The following is an 18,261-nucleotide window of genomic DNA, read 5'->3' as shown; positions in this document are numbered from 1 at the left end:
CTGGGCTTTACTATGGTTCTACATACAGTATCTGTATTGATAGTCCATACTGGACTTTACCATGGTTCTACATACAGTACCTGTATTGATAGTCCATACTGGGCTTTACTATGGTTCTACATACAGTATCTGTATTGATAGTCCATACTGGGCTTTACTATGGTTCTACATACAGTATCTGTATTGATAGTCCATACTGGACTTTACTATGGTTCTACATACAGTATCTGTATTGATAGTCCATACTGGACTTTACTATGTTTCTGCATACAGTACCTGTATTGATAGTCCATACTGGGCTTTACTATGCTTCTACATACAGTATCTGTATTGATAGTCCATACTGGTCTTTAATATGGTTCTACATACAGTATCTGTATTGATAGTCCATACTGGGCTTTACTATGGTTCTACATACAGTATCTGTATTGATAGTCCATACTGGACTTTACTATGGTTCTACATACAGTATCTGTATTGATGGTCCATAGTGGTCTTTACTATGGTTCTACATACAGTATCTGTATTGATAGTCCATACTGGACTTTACTAAGGTTCTACATACAGTATCTGTATTGATAGTCCATACTGGGCTTTACTATGGTTCTACATACAGTATCTGTATTGATAGTCCATACTGGGCTTTACTATGGTTCTACATACAGTATCTGCATTGATAGTCCATACTGGTCTTTACTATGGTTCTACATACAGTACCTGTATTGATAGTCCATACTGGGCTTTACTATGGTTCTACATACAGTATCTGTACCTGGAGGGTTTCTGCTCACATATTCCTTCATCTCCACAACTTTATCTGATTCTCTCTCTCTCCCACTTCCCTTCATGTATTTAAAGGAAATGACTGGTATATGTAAACTCCCTCTACTCCATGTCAACACCAATCCAATGCTTTTACATTTGTGAGGAGTAGAGAAGGAAAGCTACACTTCAGGAGGAAGGAGAGATTATTGGGACGCCCCCATGGAGAGATGATAGAGGGATGTGAAAGAGGAGAGAGGTAATGGTTGTACTCCCCCATGGAGAGATGATAGAGGGATGTGAAAGAGGAGAGAGGTAATGGTTGTACTCCCCCATGGAGAGATGATAGAGGGATGTGAAAGAGGAGAGAGGTAATGGTTGTACTCCCCCATGGAGAGATGATAGAGGGATGTGAAAGAGGAGAGAGGTAATGGTTGTACTCCCCCATGGAGAGATGATAGAGGGATGTGAAAGAGGAGAGAGGTAATGGTTGTACTCCCCCATGGAGAGATGATAGAGGGATGTGAAAGAGGAGAGAGGTAATGGTTGTACTCCCCCATGGAGAGATGATAGAGGGATGTGAAAGAGGAGAGAGGTAATGGTTGGACTGGACTTATTTATTCTCTCATTGCTGACTTATTCTGTCTCAATAACATAATTGCAGTTTACAAGATAAGTACATTCAAAGAAGTATCCATGTTTTACAGTTTTCACAGTGTAACAGAAATGTTGTCTGAATCTATAGCCATTAATTGTACATCTTGTCTCACACAATAATTGGTTTCTGCAGGGTAGAGATATGACGGGGAGACGGTCATGACCTCCTCCTCAGACCTTTTGGCAGAACGCCCAGAATATCTTCAATTAAGATAGGACACGGTGCCAGACAGGAACCAACCCTGTGAAGCATGTTCTATAAGATAGGAGACGGTGCCAGACAGGAACCAACCCTGTGAATCATGTTCTATAAGATAGGAGGCAGTACCAGACAGGAACCAACCCTGTGAAGCATGTTCTATATGATAGGAGACGGTGTCAGACAGGAACCAACCCAATGAAGCATGTTCTATAAGATAGGAGACGGTGTCAGACAGGAACCAACCCAATGAAGCATGTTCTATGTATCTTTCTTGATGTATACTGTCATGAAGTTGCCCTGTTGGGGGCGGTTTATGACCCCCCATAAATACCTTTCCCCCTTTTCTCTCCACTCTACAGAATGGACTCTTGGAAAGACCTTTGTTAATGTAGAGAGAGTATGGTAACATCAAAAGGTTTACTTATTTATTCTCTCATTACTGACATTCTTCATCACTGAAGTAATTACACAACATGATTCATGTTAGATAGATAATGCTCTCTTCCTCCTATAAGAGTCATTGAAGTGTTGGATGAGATAGGACCCTGCCTTCACCGGGGGATATTTGTTGGACCTGTCACAACTGGTGCACTAGCGGTTCTGGGGGGGGGGGGCAGTGCTGGGAGGCGGTGCTCTTAATTTTTGCTATCGTTCTTTTTTTTTACATCCGTTATTAGAAAGTGGCAACGATGATGATTATGAACATGGTCTTTTGCCTGCTAATGCCTGCAATGCAGTGAAGAAAACGATATGACAACAATAACGTCTAATGTAACTGGCCCCTCTAACAGTACAACTGGCCCCCAGCTTGGCCCCCCCAGTATGAAATGATCTATAACCGCCACTGAAAGGGTGATGAAGGCCCCCTCGTCCAGCTGCACAAAGAAAGCCAGGGACTGCAGTGTGCTCCAGTCTCCAGCAGGGGGCAGTAAAACCCTATGGACCTGAAAGGGAAGGTGAGGAGTAAAAATCAAAGGTTACATTGATGTTTCCACGGAGACCTGAGTCATATTCACTAGGCACCAAACTGAAGAAAATCAACTGAAACAGGGAGGGACAAACTGAGCAAGAAATATTTTCGATGTTTGTACTTTTAGGACTTTTCTATTGATTCCATTTCAACAATCTCAATCAACCACTGCTTATTAAGTATTCCAAATTATTTTAAATAGTAATTGAACGCAGGTCTGTTTCCACATGCAATAAGCCTGTAACGTCTTGTACCATCTCAGGTAAAGGTGTTTCAAATGGAAGGGCAAGTCTCACCACTGAGAGGAAAACATCACTGGTCCACCTCTGCATCAGGTCAGCTATGTTGATCAGTACTGTCCCAGGGATGCTGGGAGCAGAGATGAACTCCCCTGACCTGGTACCACCTATGGAGTTGTCATTTTAATATCAGTTTAACCCCATTACTGCTATAACACACATCAACCATGTTAATAGAATGAAATGGATCCAGGTTCCATTTATTCTACAATAGATTTCATCACAGGTCACTTGGTAAGTTTGTTAATATCATCATCACCATCATCATCAAATGTATTTATAAAGCCCGTTTTACATCAGCCGATGTCACAAAGTGCTGTACAGAAACAGTCTATGTTATGGAAAGAGCAGGTGTCCTTAATGTTTTGTACACTCAGTATATGTTGTGTCTACAAGCTCATTCCCACAGAAAACTGCAGAGGGAAGCAGTACCACCCAGTCAACCATCAGACTCCATTGTGAGACGCCTCACAGAGGATATTCAACCATCATTGCAAATCCAAGATGTCAATATCAACAAGGTGCTGATCAGTAAAGAGAAGAGAGACTAACATTCTAGAATGATCCCTTTTTTCTGCAGGGTTCTCACAGTGAAAAACAACAGGATTACAAGAGTGTTCTACGCTTTCTTCATTTGATCCAATTCAAAGTTGACAATTATTTTATGGGATGAGAATTAAGTGGAATGACTAATCTTAGCTGGTCTGAGAAAACTGATGAGACTTCTCTCCTTTATGTGTACATTGGGCCATTTAAAAAGACACCAATCTGTAGAATCTCTTCTCACAGTCAGTGCAGTGATGAGGCTTCTCTCAAGTGTGTATCCATTGGTGTGTTTTTACATTGCCCAATCGGGAGAAACTCTTGCCACATTAAGAGAAGAAGTAAGGCTTCTCTCCTCTGTGTTCTCTGATGACCCTTTTAGCTCAGCTGTTTACTACAACTCATCCAGAACGCCGCAGCCCGTCTGGTGTTCAACCTTCCCAAGTTCTCTCACGTCACCCCGCTCCTCCGCTCTCTCCACTGGCTTCCAGTTGAAGCTCGCATCCGCTACAAGACCATGGTGCTTGCCTACGGAGCTGCGAGGGGAACGGCACCTCCGTACCTTCAGGCTCTGATCAGGCCCTACACCCAAACAAGGGCACTGATTTCATCCACCTCTGGCCTGCTGGCCCCCCTACCTCTGAGGAAGCACAGTTCCCGCTCAGCCCAGTCAAAACTGTTCGCTTCTCTGGCACCCCAATGGTGGAACAAGCTCCCTCACGACGCCAGGACAGCGGAGTCAATCACCACCTTCCGGAGACACCTGAAACCCAACCTCTTTAAGGAATACCTGGGATAGGATAAAGTAATCCTCCTATCCCCCCCCCCCCTAAGATATAGATGTACTATTGTAAAGTGGTTGTTCCACTGGATATCATAAGGTGAATGCACCAATTTGTAAGTCGCTCTGGATAAGAGCGTCTGCTAAATGACTTAAATGTAAATGTAATGTAAATGTTGATAAAAAACAAAATCTACAGTCAGATCAGTGATAAGGCTTCTCTCCTTTCTGATTACCTTGGTGTCTTTTTAACTGGGCCAGTCGAGAGAAACTCTTTCCACAATCAGAGCAGGAGTAAGGCTTCTCTCCCGTGTGTGATCTCTGATGAACTTTTAGGTCAGTTGATGTTGTGAAGCATTTTACACAATCAGAGCAGGAGTAAGGCTTCTCTCCTGTGTGTATACGTTCATGTGTTTTTAAGTTTTCCAGTAGAGAGAAACTCTTTCCACAGTCGGAGCAGGAGTCAGGTTTCACTCCTGTATGTATACGTCTCCAAAGTGGTCTGAAATCAAGATGACTGCAGGTCTCAATCCCAAACTAATGGGGGGAAATGGCTCCATCTAATAAGATGGTATTGAGAGGTATGGAGAAAAACTAGTTGGAGAAACTTTACTATTGGGGTGAACAAATTCTATTAACATACATACAGTGCATTCAGAAAGTATTCAGACCCCTTCCCTTTTTCCACATTTTGTTACGTTACAGCCTTATTCTAAAATGGATTAAATAAATCATTTTCCTCATCAATCTACACACAATACCCCATAATGACGCCACATTACCCCATAATGAGAAAGCGAAAACAGATTTTTAGAATATTTTGCAAATGTATGAAAAAAAATAATATATATATATATATATATATATATATATATATATATATATATATATATATATATATATATATATAAGTATCCAGATCCTTTGCTATGAGACTCGAAATTGAGCTTAGATGCATCCTGTTTCCATTGATCGTCCTTGAGATGTTTCTACAACTTGAATCGAGTCCACCTTTGGTAAATTCAATTGGTTGGACATGATTTGGAAAGGAACACACCTGTCTATATCAGGTCCCACAGTTGACAGTGCATGTCAGAGCTTGAGAGGATCTGCAGAGATGTCAAATCAAATGAAATCAAATGTATTTATATAGCCCTTCTTACATCAGCTGATATCACAAAGTGCTGTACAGAAACCCAGCCTAAAACCCCAAACAGCAAGCAATGCAGGTGTAGAAGCACGGTGGCTAGGAAAAACTCCCTTGAAAGGCCAAAACCTAGGAAGAAACCTAGAGAGGAACCAGCCTATGAGGGGTGGTCAGTCCTCTTCTGGCTGTGCCGGGTGGAGATTTTAACAGCACATGGCCTAGATGTTCAAATGTTCATAAATGACCAGCATTGTCAAATAATAATAATCATAGTAGTTGTCGAGGGTGCAACAAGTTAGTAACACAAGAATAAGTGTCAGTTGGCTTTTTCATAGCCGATCTTTGAGAGTATCTCTACCGCTCCTGCTGTCTCTAGAGAGTTGAAAACAGCAGGTCTGGGACAGGTAGCACGTCCGGTGAATAGGTCAGGGTTCCAGCAGGTCTGGGACAACAGGTCTGGGACAGGTAGCACGTCCGGTGAACAGGTCAGGGTTCCATAGCTGCAGGCAGAACAGTTGAAACTGGAGCAGCAGCACGGCCAGGTGAACTGGGGACAGCAAGGAGTCATCAAGCCAGGCAGTCCTGAGGCATGGTCCTTGGGCTCAGGTCCTCCGAGAGAGAGAAAGAAAGAAAGAAAAAGAGAGAATTAGAGAGAGCATATTTAAATTCACACAGGACACCGGAAAAGACAAGAGAAATACTCCAGATGTGACAGACTGACCCTAGCCCCCCGACACATAAACTACTGCAGCATAAATACTGGGGCTGAGACAGGAGGGGTCAGGAGACACTGTGGCCCCAACCGATGAAACCCCCAGACAGGGCCAAACAGGTAGGATATAACCCCACCCACTTTGCCAAAGCACAGCCTCCACACCACTGGAGGGATATCTCCAACCACCAACATACCATCCCGGGACAAGGCCGAGTATAGCCCACAAAGATCTCCGCCACGGCACAGCCCAAGGGGGGACGCCAACCCAGACAGGAAGACCACGTCAGTGACTCAACCCACTCAAGTGACGCACCCCTCCCAGGGACGGCATGGAAGAACACCAGTAAGCCAGTGACTCAGCCCCCATAATAGGGGCAGAGGCAGAGAATCCCAGTGGAAAGAGGGGAAACCGGCCAGGCAGAGACAGCAAGGGCGGTTCGTTGCTCCAGCCTTTCCGTTCACCTTCACACCCCTGGGCCAGACTACATTTAATCATAGGACCTACTGAAGAGATATGTCTTCAGTAAAGGCTTAAAGGTTGAGACTGAGTCTGCGTCTCTCACATGGGTAGGCAGACTATTCCATAAAAATGAAGCTCTATTGGAGAAACAGCCTCCAGCTGTTTGCTTAGAAATTCGCGTCTTGTGACCGTAGCGTACGTGTAGGTATGTACGGCAGGACCAAATCGGAAAGATAGGTAGGAGCAAGCCCATGTAATGCTTTGTAGGTTAGCAGAAAAACCTTGAAATCAGCCCTTGCCTTAAGAGGAAGCCAGTGTAGGGAGGCTAGCACTGGAGTGATATGATAAAAATGTTTGGTTCTAGTCAGGATTCTAGCAACCGTATTTAGCACTAACTGAAGTTTATTTAGTGCTTTATCCGGGTGGCCGGAAAGTAGAGCATTGCAGTAGTCCAACCTAGAAGTAACAAAGGCATGGATTAATTTTTCTGCATCATTTTTGGACAGAAAGTTTCTGATTTTTGCAATGTTACGTAGATGGAAAAAAGCTGTCCTTGAAACAGTCTTGATATGTTCTTCAAAAGAGAGATCAGGGTCCAGAGTAACGCCGAGGTCCTTCACAGTTTTATTTGAGACGACTGTACAACCATCCAGATTAATTGTCAGGTTCAACAGAAGATCTCTTTGTTTCTTGGGACCTAGAACAAGCATCTCTGTTTTGTCCGAGTTCAAGAGTAGAAAGTTTGCAGCCATCCACTTCCTTATGTCTGAGACACAGGCTTCTAGCGAGGGCAATTTTGGGGCTTCACCATGTTTCATTGAAATGTACAGCTGTGTCATCCGCATAGCAGTGAAATTTAACATTATGTTTTCGAATGACATCCCCAAGAGGTAAAATATATAGTGAAAACAATAGTGGTCCTAAAACGGAACCTTGAGGAACACCGAAATTTACAGTTGATTTGTCAGAGGACAAACCATTCACAGAGACAAACTGATATCTTTCCGACAGATAAGACCTAAACCAGGCCAGAACTTGTCCATGTAGACCAATTTGGGTTTCCAATCTCTCCAAAAGAATGTGGTGATCGATGGTATCAAAAGCAGCACTAAGATCTAGGAGCACGAGGACAGACGCAGAACCTCGGTCTGACGTCATTAAAAGGTCATTTACCACCTTCACAAGTGCAGTCTCAGTGCTATGATGGGGTCTAAAACCAGACTGAAGCGTTTCGTATACATTGTTTGTCTTCAGGAAGGCAGTGAGTTGCTGCGCAACAGCTTTTTCTAAAATTTTTGAGAGGAATGGAAGATTCGATATAGGCCGATAGTTTTTTATAATTTCTGGGTCAAGATTTGGCTTTTTCAAGAGAGGCTTTATTACTGCCACTTTTAGTGAGTTTGGTGCACATCCGGTGGATAGAGAGCCGTTTATTATGTTCAACATAGGAGGGCCAAGCACAGAAAGCAGCTCTTTCAGTAGTTTAGTGGGAATAGGGTCCAGTATGCAGCTTGAAGGTTTAGAGGCCATGATTATTTTCATCATTGTGTCAAGAGATATAGTACTAAAACACTTTAGTGTCTCCCTTGATCCTAGGTCCTGTGATGAACAAGTCACATAAGTTACATGAACTCACTTTGTGGGCGGCAGGTAGTCTAGTGGTTTGAGCATTGGCCTAGTAACCGGAAGGTTGCAAGATTGAATCCCCGAGCTGACAAGGTCAAAATCAGTTGTTCTGCCCCTGAACAAGGCAGTTCACACACTGTTCCCTGGTAGACCGTCATTGTAAATAAGAATTTGTTCTTAACTGACTTGCCTAGTTAAATAAAGGTAAAATAATAATATAACTAGAGACAGAGTTTATCCTGCCAGGAAAACTCCTGTCCCGTAATATAAGACCAGAGGATTCAGTGGTGTCTTGTTTACCTGCAGGCCACCCTCTTGGTTCTAGAAGACCAGAGGATTCAGTGGTGTCTTGTTTACCTGCAGGACACCCTCTTGGTTCTAGAAGACCAGAGGATTCAGTGGTGTCTTGTTTACCTGCAGGCCACCCTCTTGGTTCTAGAAGACCAGAGGATTCAGTAGTGTCTTGTTCACCTGCAGGACACCCTCTTCATTCTAGAAGACCAGAGGATTCAGTGGTGTCTTAAACTTTGCATCTGCAATGTTCTTCAAGTAAATGTAAAAAAAACAAAGATTGTTTAAAGTAGTCCTTGTGCATGGAGTTGTAAGGCTTTTTAATACTGATAGCAACAACATCCAGACAGACAGACAGGTTGTTTACTATGTCTGGATGAAGGGATGCAGTGTTGAAGGCTTCCTTTAGGTCTCCTGGTCTCTTGGGATTTAAACTGTGAATACAGAGAGATAGTCCTAACCATTCAACCAATGTACACAACAAACAGTCATCATTAACACTATACTGAGTGGAGACTATGGATATAATATATTATAATTTAATACAATATAATATAATGACTAGAATAGAATGAGGGTTTTGACATGAAATCACAGCCAGATGTTTTGACTTGACAGTGTGTCTCTATACCTCTCAGTCTCTAAACCACTAGGATACCTGTCACCTTGACAGTGTGTCTCTATACCTCTCAGTCTCTAAACCACTAGGATACCTGCCACCTTGACAGTGTGTCTCTATACCTCTCAGTCTCTAAACCACTAGGATACCTGTCACCTTGACAGTGTGTCTCTATACCTCTCAGTCTCTAAACCACTAGGATACCTGTCACCTTGACAGTGTGTCTCTATACCTCTCAGTCTCTAAACCACTAGGGTACCTGTCACCTTGACAGTGTGTCTCTATACCTCTCAGTCTCTAAACCACTAGGATACCTGCCACCTTGACAGTGTGTCTCTATACCTCTCAGTCTCTAAACCACTAGGATACCTGTCACCTTGACAGTGTGTCTCTATACCTCTCAGTCTCTAAACCACTAGGATACCTGCCACCTTGACAGTATGTCTCTATACCTCTCAGTCTCTAAACCACTAGGATACCTGTCACCTTGACAGTGTGTCTCTATACCTCTCTGTCTCTAAACCACTAGGATACCTGTCACCTTGACAGTGTGTCTCTATACCTCTCAGTCTCTAAACCACTAGGATACCTGTCACCTTGACAGTGTGTCTCTATACCTCTCAGTCTCTAAACCACTAGGATACCTGTCACCTTGACAGTGTGTCTCTATACCTCTCAGTCTCTAAACCACTAGGATACCTGTCACCTTGACAGTGTGTCTCTATACCTCTCAGTCTCTAAACCACTAGGATACCTGTCACCTTGACAGTGTGTCTCTATACCTCTCAGTCTCTAAACCACTAGGATACCTGTCACCTTGACAGTGTGTCTCTATACCTCTCAGTCTCTAAACCACTAGGATACCTGTCACCTTGACAGTGTGTCTCTAAACCACTAGGATACCTGTCACCTTGACAGTGTGTCTCTATACCTCTCTGTCTCTAAACCACTAGGATACCTGCCACCTTGACAGTGTGTCTCTATACCTCTCAGTCTCTAAACCACTAGGATACCTGTCACCTTGACAGTGTGTCTCTATACCTCTCAGTCTCTAAACCACTAGGACACCTGTCACCTTGACAGTGTGTCTCTATACCTCTCAGTCTCTAAACCACTAGGATACCTGTCACCCTGACAGTGTGTCTCTATACCTCTCAGTCTCTAAACCACTAGGATACCTGTTACCTTGACAGTGTGTCTCTATACCTCTCAGTCTCTAAACCACTAGGGTACCTGTCACCTTGACAGTGTGTCTCTATACCTCTCAGTCTCTAAACCACTAGGATACCTGTCACCTTGACAGTGTGTCTCTATACCTCTCAGTCTCTAAACCACTAGGATACCTGTCACCTTGACAGTGTGTCTCTATACCTCTCAGTCTCTAAACCACTAGGATACCTGTCACCTTGACAGTGTGTCTCTATACCTCTCAGTCTCTAAACCACTAGGATACCTGTCACCTTGACAGTGTGTCTCTATACCTCTCAGTCTCTAAACCACTAGGATACCTGTCACCTTGACAGTGTGTCTCTATACCTCTCAGTCTCTAAACCACTAGGATACCTACCACCTTGACAGTGTGTCTCTATACCTCAGTCTCTAAACCACTAGGATACCTGTCACCTTGACAGTGTGTCTCTAAACCTCTCAGTCTCTAAACCACTAGGATACCTGTCACCTTGACAGTGTGTCTCTATACCTCTCAGTCTCTGAAGACACCCAGCCATGGTTAGGATTATTAGAGAAGCTTTTCCTGCTGAAAGACAGTTTCATTTCATCTGGTTTCAGAAATAATGTATTGGATATGTTCATAACCCCGTCCACCTATAAGATGTGGGGGGATCTGTATGACTAAGAAGAGATACAAAGAACTCTGATTGTAAAACATCTTCTCTTTTTAGTCCTAGATATGTCTATGGTTACTGCTGAATGTAGTACCTCTAACCCTGATCCTAGACTTAACAGTAATAACCACACTGTAATGTTAGAACACATAAGTGTATTATAAGGCATTATAAAGGTCATTAAAATAATTATATGTTCTTCATAGAAACTGTTACCCTTTATATATTCTAACAACTCACATTTGTTAGATTTATTCTATATTAAGGGCCCTAACCTACGAACAAAAATATTTTTCTCCCTCTAGACGTTGAATGCAGTTCTCTCTCTCTCCCTCCCTGCACCCTTCCTTCCCTTGTTCCCTCCATCTAACCCCTCCTTCCCTCTAACCCCTCCCTCCCTCTAACCCCAGCCATCTGTCAGAACAAGGAAGTCCCTCCCATTCACAAACTCTCTTCTTTGGAAATGAAACTGATCTGAGTCTCTGTCTCGTCTCGTCTGTGTGAGAGTGAACAACCGTCCAAATGGCTCAGCAGGGAGTTCTGCTGGACCAGGACCAGTTCTGCTGTTCTGTCTGTCTGGATCTACTGAAGGAACCAGTCACCATCCCCTGTGGACACAGTTACTGTAGGAGCTGTATTGAGGACTGCTGGGATCAGGATGTTCTGAAAGGGGTCTATAGCTGTCCTCAGTGCAGACAGACCTTCACTTCAAGGCCTATTCTGACGAAAAGTAACCTATTGGCTGAGGTGGTGGAGAAACTGAAGAAGACAGGAGTCCAGGCTGCTCCCCCTCCTGCTCTGTGCTATGCTGGACCTGGAGATGTGGTGTGTGATTTCTGCCCTGGGACCAGAAAGCAGAAAGCCCTCATGTCCTGTCTGGCGTGTCTGGCCTCTTACTGTGATCCTCACCTCCAACCTCACTATGAATTTCCTGGTTTCAAGAAGCACAAGCTGGTCAAAGCCACCGCACAACTACAGGAGAAGATCTGCTCTCATCATGACAAACTGCTGGAGGTTTACTGTCGTACCGATCAGCAGTGTATCTGTCTGATGTGTACAATGGATGAACATAAAGGCCATGATACAGTGTCAGCTGCAGCAGAGAGGACTGAGAAACAGGTAAGACCAGAACAACTTGTTGGTGACTGTCTGATAAACAAAGAATTAAAGATACAGTAGGAACTAAGGCTGTTTGAATATGAGATCATTCAAATGAAATGGATCCTCAGCAGAACAAATATGAACACAAACCTTGAGTGTATAGATATGTTAACCCAGATTCTCCAAATGTTTCACCATTTTCTAAAGTCAAACACTATTATCATTCTGAATACTCTTTTATGAGTCCAAAGTTCAGTCTCAACCCCTTAAAACATGTAGGTTGACTATAAAACTATATTCATTCACATAGCAATGTAATAATACAATTTTGGAAATGGACTTCCTCAATATTTGTATCCCTATCTTCTATGGGCCCTATGTCACATGACTATACTATTGATCTACTGGACTAATAAAGCTTGATAGCTCATTGAAGAGTGATTCTCCACAGAGGCAGCTGGGGATGAGTCAGCAGAAGGTCCAGCAGAGATTCCAGGAGAGAGAGAAGGAGCTGAAGGAGCTCCAACAGGTTGTGGAGTCTTTCAAGGTGAGTATTGTTGACCAGAGGAGACACACCATTTCACATCTCTCCTCCATTCAGAGAAAGGTAGAGGGGCCCCTCTCCAATCCCACTGACCTCACTGTTGGGAACAGGCTGTCTGGACCCCTTTCAGAGAATAGACTGCTTAATGTAACCGACGGGATATGAACCCAGGTCTACCGTGGGATAAACCAACATCTTGACCATTACATCAAGAGAACATTCCCTATTGGGCCGACACTGATTTAGAAGTCGCAGGCGGGGCTACCTCATCACATAACCATGAGTAACCATGACTGACTCATGTCCCCATTACATTAACATGGAGCTCTCTCTCTCTCAATTCAATTCAAAGATATTTATTGGCATGGGAAACATATCTTTACTATGCCAAAGCAAGTGAAGTAGATAATAAACAATCATGAATGAACAGTAAACATTACACAACATTTATTTTCAAAATAATAGAAACGTTTCAAATGTTATAATTCAAGAGCAAACAGAGAGAGCCGTGTTCCAGACTGAGTTCTGGAGGTGAAATGGAAATGAATGAGGGAGAGTTAAACAAGTCCATCATATGAGAACCCCTGACATCGTCCCCCTGAAAGATAAACTCTCCTTTGTCATTCCAAGTAACGGCCCCCTTTGAGTCTTTTATCTTGTTCATAATGTATCTAACATTTTTCCTGTTACGTGCCGGAACATGTGTCAACATGTCATGCATAACATTATCTTCAACATGTATTTGATCTTCAACCAGTAAGACCGGTCCAGGCATTACAGGGGCTTGGCTCTCTCTAGGCGCATCATCTTTTAAAGGGTCCGGTAGGGAAAGCGTTAAATGGTTGGTCTCTCTCTCACCTTGTTTTACCAAGGTCAAATATCTTTGCAAGAGGTTGTGTATTTTTGGACCTTATCATAGGGGTTCAATCCTTTTCTGTTCAAAATAGCCTTCATGGCCATATCCAAATCATTTCCCGCCATTTGTCTGACATTTTAAGGATCCTGTAATTGCTGTTTAAGTCTATCCAACTCTTGTTGAGGCACCAAGTACATTTTATTTGCCATCACACTCTGTGTTCAACTCCCACGTCTGGCAGCAATAAGGCTGGTGATGAAGGGCACGGCTATACTTAGTAAAGGTAGAAGAAAACCCTTAGACTGTTGTATGGCCTGTCTTTTCTTTTGAAGACTGGTCCTTATATTGGCAAAGAGTTTGAACGCGGTCTTTTGTCTCTTTACTTTTTTTAATTGGGTCAGGGTGAGTGGAATGCGGCCTTTGAGAAGCAATCTCAATTCAAAGCAATCTCACATAGGGATAATATGAGATCTGAAGAACAATGACCCAAGATGGCCTTCCGTTCTTTAGGGGTAGCCCCAAGTAGGGTTCTTAAGAGCGGTACGTTTCTTTTTAACGCAGAGACATATCGGTTACTTTTTAGGAATGAAAACTGTCGGCCACTCCCACGGAACAATCCTGTTCGGAGCCTCAGGTGTTCTGGAGTATTTGATTTTAAATCCACGATTAAATAAGAAAATGGCGCTTTGGTAGCGTCCTCATAGCTCTCCATAAAGTAGGCATTCCTTCCAGGGTACATCTGCTGAGCAAGAATGTTTATTTGTAGTTTGTCTCTAGGGTTTTTGAACAAAACCAAGTAATTGGCGTTCAAACTAATGGTACGGCCACTTTTTACCTTGGTGAAACACATTTTGTACCAAGTAAAGCACGGACAGGTTTCTATGATGAGTATATTGGGTAAAAGCTCGTGCAATTTCAGGATGTTTGCTACTGGCAAATAGCATATCGTCCAAAACGAGCAGATTGTTTTTATGAGGAGGTAAAAGTTCATCATCAGACAGGGATGCTGGTATTCCTTCAACAAACTACATTTTTATTTTCTTCAACGGCTCATCATACAAAGGTTGATAACATGAATAACACCACACACTATTGTCAGGTTTCTGATATAATACATGTTCAGAATGATCTAAAATACTTTTTACAAAACAAGTTTTACCGCTATTGGATGGGCCTGCGATTAAGGCCGAAAATGGTAGTTGCAACCTGGGGTCAAAATCTTCTACAGCAGTCAGTATATCTTAAGGGTTAACCTCTCTAGGATATGGGGGAGTATTTTCACGGCCGGATAAAAAACGTACCCGATTTAATCTGGTTATTACTGCTGCCCAGAATATACATAGAATATGCATATAATTAGTCGATTTGGATAGAAAACACTCTAAAGTTTCTAAAACTGTTTGAATGGTGTCTGTGAGTATAACAGAACTCATATGGCAGGCCAAAACCTGAGAATATTCCATATAGGAAGTGGCCTGTCTGACAATTTCCGGTCCTTCTGGGTTATCACAGTATCTCTGCTGTTACGTGAGAATTTCTAAGGCTTCCATTGGCTGTCTGAAGGCGCCAGAAAGTGGATTGGGGCGTCTGCTATCTTTGTGCAAAGAACAACAGCAGATTTTGTGAGTGGTCAGCCTGAGGACAGTGACACTGGAGATGCGCATTCATGAGAATTCGCCATTTTTTCTTTCAGCCTTTGAATGAAAACAACGTCGCCCGGTTGGAATATTAGCGCTATTTTACGAAAAAATCGCATAAAAAAATGATTTTAAACAGCGGTTGACATGCTTCTAAGTACGGTAGTGGAATATTTTGACATTTTTTGTCACGAAATGCGCCCGCGCGCCACCCTTCGGATAGGAACCTGAACGCACGAACAAAACAGAGCTTTTTGAATATAACTATGGATTATTTTGAAACAAAACAACGTTTGTTGTTGAAGTAGAAGTCCCGGGAGTGCATTCTGACGAAGAACAGCAAAGGTAATCCAATTTTTCTACTAGTAATTCCGAGTTTACTGAGCCTCGATGTTGGCGAGTGTCTGTTTAGCTAGCCGTGATGGCCGAGCTATGTACTCAGAATTTTGCAAAATGTGCTATTGCCGAAAAGCTATTTTCAAATCTGACACTGCAATTGCATAAAGGAGTTCTGTATCTATAATTCTTAAAATAATTGTTATGTATTTTGTGAACGTTTATGCTGAGTAATTTAGTGAATTCACCGAACGTTTTGGGTGGGTATGCTAGTTCTGAACATCACATGCTAATGTTAAAAACTGGTTTTTGATATAAATATATAAATAAAAATATATATAAAATATATATAATAAAAATATATAAATATGAACTTGATTGAACAAAACATGCATGTATTGTATAACATAATGTCCTAGGAGTGTCATCTGATGAAGATCATCAAAGGTTAGTGCTGCATTTAGCTGTGGTTTGGTTTTTTGTGACATATATGCTTGCTTTGAAAATGGCTGTGTGATTATTTCTAGCTGGGTACTCTGCTGACATAATCTAATGTTTTGCTTTCGCTGTAAAGCCTTTTTTAAATCGGACAACGTGGTTGGATTAACGAGAGTCTTATCTTTCAAATGGTGTAAAATAGTCATATGTTTGAGAAATTGAAGGTATAGCATTTTTGAGGTATTTGTATTTCGCGCCACGCGATTCCACTGGCTGTTGAATAGAGTGGGACGCTGACGTCCCACTTTTCCCATAGAAGTTATAAAGAGTGTCTGATTTCCTGGATAAGTTCCACACTTCAAAGATTTTGGCCACACGATACCCCTTCTCTAGATCCTTAGAGAATTCAACGGTGACCCATACACCTGTCAGGGCTCTTTCTTGATCTGAATGATCACAAGGCTTTTCCTGGTTGTTGATTTCACTGCAGGTGCGATAAAGGGGAAAGAAAAGTTTTCCTTGAGGTCCCTTGTAAGGCAACACTGGCAGAAACAAACCCCGGGGAGGGTAAACAGTTGCTTTTATCAGACCAAAATAGTTTTGTGGTAAGTCAAAGTCACGGTGAATAATTTCAGGATGACCCATAGGATAGCAAGAGGAACTCATTACATGAGGATAAAGGGATGTAAAATCTACATATCCTATCGTCGGGTTGCACTACATACCGTAATGTCAAAGCATTGGTACGACCTCCATACAACGCCTGTCGGGGTTCCAAGGGTTCTGGTGTGTCAAAGCTGGAAAGGAAAGCTCGAACATGAGGATCAGACTTTTTGAGTTCGGTCCACTCATGCTCCCACATCACATTCCCTTTCAACCCATAAGTAGCATGTAAAGATTCCAATTTGTCTTGGAACTCCTGGTACATTTCCCCAAAAGTATTTTGGGTTAGGACACACATGGCCTGGGGCACAAAGCATGATTTACAACCATGGAAGAAACAACCGTTGTACTCAAACACTGTCTCAACACTGTCAATCTGTGTGTATCCATCTACGTGATACGGCCCAACAGCCTTCTCCCCGGCATCTTTGATTACCTCTTCTCTGAATCTGAGGCATCCGTCACGAAGTATAACCACATCATTGCCACAGTATGACTCCATCTCTTTATGGAAATCAAAGGTGTTATGACGTACTGTCTCGTACCATGTCATGAATCTCTCTTTCTCTTTGGGAGACATCTGATCACATTTCGGGGCTGGGTTAAGATCCGATATAATGTAGATTCTCCTCAGATGTGAAGAAATGAGGAAACCAACCTTTCACAGAGTTTTCCAAACCCAAGGCCTCAGGCATTTGAGACAATCTCATGGGTAAAAAACTTAAACTGTCAATGTATCTCTGGTTGAAGGCGGGGTCTACAAAACACAATATTTTACTACCCTGAGCTATGACACTGGGTGCAATGCCTTGTTGTATCAAGGGGTTCAAAAGATGATAGGAATCATAGGCTCTAGAATTGTGAGCTATAAACGTGAAGTTTCTGTACTGGGATTTTCTAAAGTGTTTTAGAAAGAGTTGTTCACAATTGGGTCACTCTGCCGAACACTTTTCACCCTTGAAAGTCATGGTAGATACAAAAACAGGCAAATGAACCCCTGATTGCTGATTAGTCTCAATCATAAAACACATATTTCTCTGAATGTTCATCTTCAGCCAAGGGCTGAATATAACACTCGTGTGGCACTTGAACCACTTCAGCGTCTCTGCTTTTCAAAGGCCCTTTACAGATTGGGCAATGTATGATTCCACACACGTGAGGTTTAGGGCTGTCTATTTTAAGGTTGTTATTGCAATGGCATTTTGGACATTTGTTGTTAATGTCACAACTGCTTACAGATTTACATGCCTTGTGGTGCCATGTTTCAATTTTGTGTTTTTCATAGCAGTAGGCCGAACGACATGTGTGTTGACAATCCGCACAGGGTGTCAGGTTTAAGGGTTGCATCGAACATGTTTCATCCTGACATACTGAACAATTATAATGACAAGAGTGCCCCCCCTTTCGGGTGTAGCCTGTATGACATGATGGACACACATATGGCGCTCATAAAACAGCTGTGATGTTGGTAATAGCATAATAATGGGCGTTTTGCACATACAAGTACAGAATCTGAGGATGAGGTTGTGGGCTGTTCTGGAATTTCAAGAAAGCTGAATTAGCTCTACTGTGGTACAAAACCACAATCTTGATGTTCAGAAAGTTTTCAAATTTGAATATGTCAGAGAAAGCCACAGCCTCCTGAATACCTAGACCGACTGCATTTTGGAGCTCCCTAGACTTTTGTAAAGCCTTGAGATCAGTACATCCAGGGTTGAGTAAATGTGATAGGCCTATTGCAAAGCATAACTGATTACCAGGATTGTGAAC

General features: G+C 42.5%; 1 protein-coding gene across 1 annotated transcript in view; it reads left to right on the top strand.

Annotated features, from left to right (window-relative positions):
• Positions 1-11,387: 11,387 nt before the first annotated feature.
• Positions 11,388-18,261, top strand: part of LOC115191426 (tripartite motif-containing protein 16-like) — an 81,198-nt gene continuing 74,324 nt past the window's right edge. The window contains exon 1 of the mRNA XM_029749277.1: positions 11,388-12,035. Within this exon, the coding sequence (XP_029605137.1) occupies positions 11,439-12,035 (597 nt within the window). The 5' untranslated portion in view covers positions 11,388-11,438. The remainder of the gene's footprint in view (positions 12,036-18,261) is intronic.

This window comes from Salmo trutta, chromosome 4 (genome assembly GCF_901001165.1).
Source record: "Salmo trutta chromosome 4, fSalTru1.1, whole genome shotgun sequence".
Lineage (NCBI taxonomy): Eukaryota > Metazoa > Chordata > Actinopteri > Salmoniformes > Salmonidae > Salmo > Salmo trutta.
Note: the sequence above shows the minus strand (reverse complement) of the source record. Positions and strands in the feature narration are given on the sequence as shown.